The sequence below is a fragment of the Notolabrus celidotus genome, chromosome 4 (genome assembly GCF_009762535.1).
Source record: "Notolabrus celidotus isolate fNotCel1 chromosome 4, fNotCel1.pri, whole genome shotgun sequence".
Taxonomy (NCBI): domain Eukaryota; kingdom Metazoa; phylum Chordata; class Actinopteri; order Labriformes; family Labridae; genus Notolabrus; species Notolabrus celidotus.
In genome coordinates, this window is record NC_048275.1 from 30,922,328 (window position 1) to 30,931,018 (window position 8,691).

At 39.7% G+C, this 8,691-nt stretch overlaps 1 protein-coding gene across 1 annotated transcript; it reads left to right on the top strand.

Moving 5' to 3' along the window:
* Nucleotides 1-2,135: 2,135 nt before the first annotated feature.
* ppp1r3ca (protein phosphatase 1, regulatory subunit 3Ca) lies at nt 2,136-4,735 on the top strand. Its single transcript, XM_034682141.1, has 2 exons — nt 2,136-2,335; nt 2,688-4,735. The coding sequence occupies exons 1-2, from the start codon at nt 2,322-2,324 to the stop codon at nt 3,715-3,717; spliced, it is 1,044 nt and encodes a 347-aa protein (XP_034538032.1). The 5' UTR covers nt 2,136-2,321; the 3' UTR covers nt 3,718-4,735.
* The last annotated feature ends 3,956 nt before the right edge of the window (nt 4,736-8,691 follow it).

The window sequence follows — 8,691 nt, forward strand, 5'->3', positions numbered from 1 at the left end:
GCTTCTCCCGCCATCTCCAGCTCGTTCAAAACCCTGCTGACCTATTTCCACAGGCACCAATAAATACCTACACATCAACCCTGTTTGCGCCAACTTACACTGGTGACCCATTTTTTTCATCCGTTGATTTTATGCTTTTATTGATCACTTTTAAAGCTTTAAAATGGACTTGATCCAGAATTTATTCAAGAACTTTGAACCCCTTTGTATTTGGGTGTTACCTCAGATTGGTTGATGCAGCTCTGCTAGTTGTTCTAAGCTCCGGTTTGCAACCAAAGGTGAACAGGTTTTTGCAGTCAGACTTATAATATCATGTAAATATAATAATACGGGTCACATCTGTACATTCTTTTAAATTCTGGCTTTGAACTTTCTTCTGTAGATTAGCTTTTAGGAATTCTTATAGTGATTCTAATAATGATTAATCACATTATTGTTCATAGTTATCTTGCAAATAATCACAAATTCATCACACATTTGTATCTCTTAAAAGTACCTTTAAGGGATATTTTCACATTTTTTGTACTCTAATCAACATGGGAGTCGACAAAAAAATGCTTCCTTTTATCATTTATTTTATTTGAATATTTACTTCGAAAAATGTTGGCATCAGTAGATTTGATTATGTATTTTTACGTCTTTAAACCTCATGTTAGGGATTTAAACATGACAAGACTTGATAGCAGTATGATATGTCCAAACCTTACGGGTTTCTGAATCATAAAGAATTCTGGAACCAGGTCCTTAATAGAGCTGTGTTTATGTTTCTTTATCCATTTATGTTCAAGGAGGTTTGTCTCTTCTTGTTCTGCTGCACCACTTTCTGAATTCCCGAAGGTCGACCGAGTGTCACAATCACAGACATGTCTGCAGTAACCACGAATAAAAAAAAGTGTGGCGTTAAAAGGAATTTGTGTTAATTTATTAACACATTAGCTTTGACAGCCCTTAGATTTATATTAGCAGCTGTTTTTATTTGTCTTGAACTCATTTATTTCTTCATGTCTTCTTCTGTGTGTTTTTTATCAGCATTCCTCTTTATATTCCAATACATTTGTGAGGCACACTGTAATTTTACCAAGAAAAGCACTAGATAACTAAAGAGTATTTTTATCATTATTTATCTTACTTTGTTGCCTTAACTAATCCAACTTATTTAATGTCCCATTTTAGGCACTTTTTCTTTGCATTTCACCCTCCTTTACTTAACTTACATGTTTTACTGTATACTTTACCCTTTTGAATGTTATGTAGGGTACAGTTTCTTTTGCCAGAGCTCCCACCCTTGGAACAACCATCAGATTGGAAACTGCTTTATCCTCTTTTATATCTCAGAGACATCACCTGAGCGTGTTTAAATAAAGAGGTTTTTATCGTTTTTTGGCAGTTTCACTGGCAGGATTTTATAATTCTATAATTTCATTTATATTTTTATATTTTAATATATATATTTTGATCAAAATTTCAGATTTTTTATTTCAATCTTTTGTTGTTTTTATTTGTGCAACCTTTTATCATTTACTTTTATTTGTCTTCCTCACTGTTCTCTTTTATCGTGCTAGTGCTATATGAATAAAGATTATTATTATTATTATTATTATTATTATTATTATTATTATTATTATTATGATTATTATTATTATTTGATGCACTATGTGTTATTCCTATTTTCTACTGAAATGTTGGGGCAATCTGGCTCCAGAATTTCCCTTTGGAGTTTTATCTGACGTTATCTTTTTTATTTTTGCGTTGGGAATCTTAAAAATTACATATTTATTTCACTCTTGAATACAACTTGTGTCTTTTCACAGAGTCACTGTGACTAGGCCTACATGATGGAAATCCCAGTCATGCCAGAGGGAGAGCCATTTATGCAACAGTCTGCTCTGAGGCATCTGAAGATTATCTCTCACGCCAGTAGGGGTCCATCATGTTTCTCAAATAGCAGTTGAAGCAACAGGCTGGGGCATGCCGGCAATGAGGCCCATGAAGGCGACACTCCCCTATCAGCTGGCCTGCAGCCAGTTCAACTCTCTGCTGATTGGTTGGCGTGGATTTCCACTCAATTCTCATTGGCTGCTTGAGAAACCATATGACAGCATATGCAAATTCTCTCTATGTGGCAGTTGAAATCCCTGAGTGCTGAGCAAACCCCGGCAGTGAAAGGCAGGAAGAGAACAAGAAGAGACGCAAGGAGGAAGAGAAGGGGGTGTGACGAGAGCATGCACTTTTAGAAGAAGCTGCTCGATAGATTTCTGCAAGTCTAAGGAACTGAAAAGTTTTTCAACGTTCTTCTCCCCTTGGAACTGTCGATTTCTTTAATGAGTGCTACAAGGTAAGAATGATTGGAAGAGATTACTTCAAGTTGTAAAAGTTATGCATGTGATCTGAAAAAGAAGAGAAGATAGAATGACTGTGGGACTCTGTTTCTGAGCATATTTTAGATTTGATTGGAAGTTTGATACATAGTTTAGTCTAAATAAAAATGAAATAAAGTAATGAGTAAAAGTAATGAGATTTTTTATGGCTGTAAAAGTGAGTTACATCAAACCACAATTGTATAAAAGTTGTACAAAGTGAATGTTCTTTCTTGAAAACTGCGCTCAGTAGGCTGTGTTCTCAATTTGTTCTTTCTGTCCCCACTCACACCACCTCCCTCTCTCTCTCTACCCCTCTCCCTCCCTCAGTGTTCTGAGGTCTTTCAGCCCATCAGCAATGCCTGGTCCAGTCATGCCCATAGACGTGGCTATGCGATTCTACATCAGCCACTCTCCGCCACCTCTGCGAGGTTTCCTCAGCTCATATGAGGATCTGCACAAGGCCAAGAACAGAGTCAACCAATCGACCACCTGCAGCCACAAGCAGCAGCTCTACAAACCCCTGCGGCCCTGCCTCAGCAACCAGCAAAAGGCTGTGGCTGATGGCAGATGTGAGGGCTGGAACAACAACAATGCAGGCAAGAAAAAGGTGGTGTTCGCAGATATGAAGGGAATGTCACTCACTGCCATCCATGTCTTCTCAAAATTCGATGATGAGCCATATCAGAACAAACGTTGCGGGGGAATCTCTGAGGACCTGCAGTTTGACATGGCAGACCTTGAAGCAGCCACAATGGATCTTAAGATCAGCTCAGTGCGAAGCCTTGCGCTGGACTTCAAACAACCCTCAGCAGACTACCTGGATTTCAGGAACCGTCTGATTAAGAATTCAGTGTGCTTGGAGAACTGCTCACTGCAGGAGCGCTCTCTGACCGGCACCATCAAGGTCCGAAACATTGGATTTGAGAAGTCAGTGCAGTTGCGTGCCACCTTTGACTCGTGGGCCAGCTTCACCGACATTGAGTGCACCTTCATGAATAACGTCTACAGCTGCCAGGACAGTGACACCTTTGCGTTCGTCCTGGATTTGCCCACTCACATCCCGCAACAAAATCGGATTGAGTTCTGCCTCTGCTTCAAAACTCAGCACCAGACCTTCTGGGACAACAATGATGGCAAGAACTATGGTCTCAAGCGTGTTGGCTGGAACGGAGAGGACCTGAACATGGAGACACATCCTACCTGTGCTGAGCAGAAGAAACCATCAGAGCACAAAAATGGAGGTGTGAAGGTGCTGGAGATGGAGTTTGATCAGTTTGGCAGCCCGCGCATGTCAAGTGGACTCTTCCCTGGCTGGCAGAGCTGGGGTCAGATCGATAATGCTGTGCCCTATTGGTGAAAAACTCAGTTTTTGCTGAAATGGTACTTAAATAAGATAGCAGACACTGACTGGGCATTCAGTACGAACCCAGCTGTGGGTTCAGCTGAGACTGGCCCCCAGCCAGAAACCGGGCTGAAGCAAACAACCTCGGCTTATTTGGCTGAGCTTGTCCACAAACCAGACAGAAACCTAACTGTAATGTGCTCAACTGACCTGCTTTTTGTCGTAACACATTTATTTTTGGCCTGAGAGACTTGATGTTCTGTGGTTGGAGGATGAAGGATTTTGATGTTATACATATTCCTCTTTTGTAAAATACGGATGTGCCTTGTCAGAGTGCCTACCCACTGAAACACAGACTAATTGTAAATTATGCACTGATTGAGATATCCCTCTCAATGTGATGTCTGTAAACTGAAGAAGTGGGAGTGGAGCTGATTAAGTCCTTCATATTGAAGGGAAAGTACAGGGAGTGCAAGGCGACAGAATGCTTCTCTACTAAAAGAAATGTAGCTGATATATTTCTAATACAAATGCACACTAAACTTTTGCACCTTCAAAGCAGACACATAATTAAACATGATTCAAAATGGCCTTAATTTTGAAATTGAGTCATGCAGCCCTTTCTTTCCCTCCATGTAAACGGCACAGGTGTATGAGATGAGATATGTTTGGCTGATGTAATTTTGAGGTAAGTGTTTTAAGGAACTCAGCTGCTATCGACAGAGGTGTCACAAGATAGACTCTGCATGTGATTGGTTGTCTCGAACAGGGAAGAAGTTTAGTAATTTATGTGGTTAAGGTATGTGAGGAAATGGAATGATGTAAAGTCTGAATGTTTTTATTTGCTTGTATTCACAAGTGCAATTCTGTGATGGGTGTACAGTATGTGTGGTTGGAACGAAGAAGTGTCGCCGTGAAGAAAGGTCTGTGCCCCGAGATGTGTGTGTTTCACTTGAAGGTGTGTTGCTGACATGCACTCTGTAAGTCATGTATTTCCTTTTCTGAAATAAATTTCTATATTTGTGCAAAAATATATATGACTCCTGACCTGTTTCTTATAACATATACATATAATTATGAAATACTGCAAAATGTTGGTATAGTTTATTTCACACAATGCTTTATAAACACATAAAAGAACAACAAAAACCTACTGTGAGTCATAAAGAAGGTTCTTAAATACTACAGTATATCATATTCTTATATTAGGATGGCAAATATGAAATCAAAAATCCTTGGTAAGGGCCTTATCTTTTAGCTAGCGACACAGGTAGATAATTTGCTACACACGTTTGGGTCTTCACTCTAACTTTCTGACATGTGACTTTAAAAAGTTATTAATGAAGACGCAAACGGTGATCAAACTATAAACAAACAAGTTCAAGCACAACATTAGAACCACCCACACCTTCAATCAAAACAAAGTTATTCCCTTTTATGACTCCATTAATGGGTTTGATTACAGGAGTAATGTTTGTTAACATTGGAGCAACAACAAAAAAGTATTGTGTTTACAAACATTGCAGTGCTATGAATCACAATATTTAAACTTTAGTTACCTCAACAAAAGGTAAAAACTTGGCAGTTGTTAGACTGAGGCTTTTATTAGAACCAGGCCTTTATATAAGGAATTATGTTTAGCGAGCAGGTGGTTATGAGGACAGGGTGAGCCAGATCCTGATGCAACGGGGGATAACCTGGCTACCAGTTAAATAATTAACAAGATGACACAAAATATTCAAAATGATTCTTTTATAAAATTTAAACCAAATAGTCCCTCAAATTCTATTATTGGTAGCACTACCATGTCAACAATGTGTTCTTACCAGCCTACTTGTCTGCTGAATTAACATGAACTTTAACATAGCCTGCTTTTCTGTTATGACTCACATGAAACTAAACATTTACTCTAAAGTCAAAACATTACCATTTGTTTGTTGATGTTTTAAAGTGATATTAAAGACTGCCCTGTTTGACAAAGGTCTTCTGCCACTGCCACAGTCTGTTGACATTTTCTTGTATCTCAACCATTCATGAAACACTGCTTAACACTCAAACTGAGCTCTGTTTTGTGTTTGATTTGCTTTCTTCATTCAGTCAGTGTCTCTTTATTTCAGCTCTTTGCATTTTTTTTACGTCTTAATGTTCTTTCCGTGTCAGTGCTGCTTCCATTCTTACCTCTTTTGTCTTTATTGGTGACTGGTCAGCTGTTAACTTCAAATATCAAGTTTTGCTTCCCAAGTAAATTAGGAAAATAATAAAAAATACCCTCTACCCTCCAATAATGCAGCCTCAACCCTTTTATTGTACATTAAACACATGGGTTAAATGAATAAAAGCTCAATTGCATGTCTGCAATCCATTTTGCTTTCCTCTGACTCATTTTCCTTGTCTGCTCTCTGCTGCCATACTGGATTCATATTCAGCAGGAAGAATACTCAGTCCTTTTCCGTGGCATGCACAAAGGAAAGACCTCAGGCTGGATCAAGATGACCTTGTGAATCCTGAAAATTCCTGCTTTATCACAGTTTTAACCCTTTGGGCTCCGGCCTTCCTTTGCTTTTCTGGATATCTTCTTTATACACAGAGACTCTTTACTCACAGCACATAAGAGTACCAAAGCACAAAAATTTCATGCGTCAAAACAGCTGTGTTTTAGCAAGTAGCCATGTCATCCACAACAAGAACTGATTTTGTGTTGTTTTTGAAGCTATTGGCTTCACCAAACCTCAAGTCTGAGTAAAGTCTTGAGTTCCCTGTGTTCAGGTTAGAGTCTAAGTACAAGTCACCATTTATATAATACTTTATGGTAGGAAGTACTGCTGTCTTGCTCCAAACTATTCACTACTGTGTGGGACCTTTTGGATGTAAAGAAAGCACATTTCACATTTGAATATTATGTAGATCCTCACCAAACACCTTGGACCATCAGTTCGAGTCACTTTACCTGCTAACATTACCATTAGCTAGCAGCTAACTAACACTAACAAGATCAAAGGCAACTCACTTCAGCATCTCTCTTATTTCTATGTTGTGTTTCCTGGAAAGATTTTCTGTTGAGGTTTAGGCTTGACCTCATCTTCTCCTCGATGCTTCTCTTACACATCAAATTTTTCAAAGCAAAGCTCACAGTTAGTGGTACCTCTTTGGGCAAAAATGTTGCTCAATAAAAAGTGAACAGGCATGCAGACAGACACAAGGGCCATTAACAACTCAGAGCCCTTCTCCCTATCTTTCGAGTCCAAATGCAGTTATTGCTCAAATCCAGGTCAAAGTCATTAGTGAAATCAGGACTCATAACTTAGATCTGGGCCCTGGACTTATGTTCTACAGTACAACAGTACTTGAGTCCAGGCCATTCAGTCATTCAGTCCATTCAGCACAGGCGGCTATGTAAAAGGCCCATCAATGGAGCGCCGCCTGCAAGCTAGTTCAGGCAGACAAGTCCAGCTGCTCTCATTCATACTTACACGTCATCATCCTCTCTATCAGCTGATCTCAACATCCTCATTTGGTGGACTATTTAAGCTGCAAGTCTCCCTGTCTCTGCCTCTGCTTTGCCAGTGCTCCTGCTGTCCTGCTCAGTGCTGTGTGCAAACTTTGTACCCACCTCCTTCCCGGCATCCACCTGCAGGCTTCAAGGGGGGTTAGTCCTATCTCATTACTCCTAAATGTCTGCATTTAAATAATCTACGAGGAGTAATGTGGTTCGGAGCCCATACGCCAAACACAATACTGTATGCTGCAATCAACTTTATCTTAAGTAAACGTGAGTTGTCTGACTGAAATATTGTTATTTATCCTATTCATACACGCTAGCCATGGCACTCAGATGTAGAAAAGTAGACTGCAGCAGCTGAGATCGAAGACTAACCTTCGAATAGAAAGATAACGAAATCTACCACTAAGCCTCAGCTGCCTAAAACACATAAAAAGAAGCACAGATAATTCTCTAAACAGTTGGAAGTCAAAGTGAGTAAGTGCAAGTATTTTCCTTTAATTTAGCATCTATTTTTTGGACTATCTGTAGAGATTACAGTATGATCTTCAGAGGGAAATCTGACCTGGGAGACTCCTCAAAGATCACAGTTGTGCTCCTTCACTTCTCACTTTGGGTTTCAATATGTAAAATTGAAAAGTTGATCTCGTAGCAGCTTCAAAAGTCATGTTCATCCTCAACTCCATCTGCCCGCTGGCTCCAGCTCATCCACCTGCTGGCTGACCGATCCACATTCCTTTATTACCTGTAATATCCTGATGGATCATTTTAAACAGTGTTTCTCTCTGCAGCCCTCCATCTCTGTGTTTTTCATTCCCTTTGCATGACTACGAAGATATGTGTTTCTACAAGACTACTCACTACCTTTCTGTTTATTACATTGCCTGTTCTCATTTCCTCTTGTCCATTCGGTTTTCCTGTTTACATTTTGTTGTCTTTTCTTTTTTCTTGTCATTGATGGGTCGAGAAAGAATGTTAGAAAAGAATGAAGGAAATGCCAAATGTTTTTTTTACCAATAGTGCGTCCAAACATGCGCTGTTACCCCCAGCACTGTTTTTGAAGCGTTTCAAATATTTTCCTTCATAAACCTTTTTTACAAGGTGTCATAAGGCATGAAACTACTGAAACTTTCAGTTGTAATCAGTAACGAAGAGTGTACCACAGGGCTCAGTTTCAGGCCCAGTTGTTTCACTAAACGAGAACATTGTCTCCTCTTTGGTGAACTGTCACATAAACCTTTACGCTGATGGCACTGTGTTGTGTGATGATTTCCCCTTGACCTGGACTTATACTGAATGCAGAAAAAACAAAGGCCTTGCTATTTTGAAGAGCCAGAGCTCTTTAAGCTCCTGTACAGGAGTTTTGGCACCTATAATTGTTTTGCTGGTCTTTTTCTGTGCATGCCAGACTAGTGTTTCAGGGCTGTTATACAGCAGTGCGCTGTATATCTACGAGTCTGACACCTGCCTCACGACAACAGTTTCAGGCA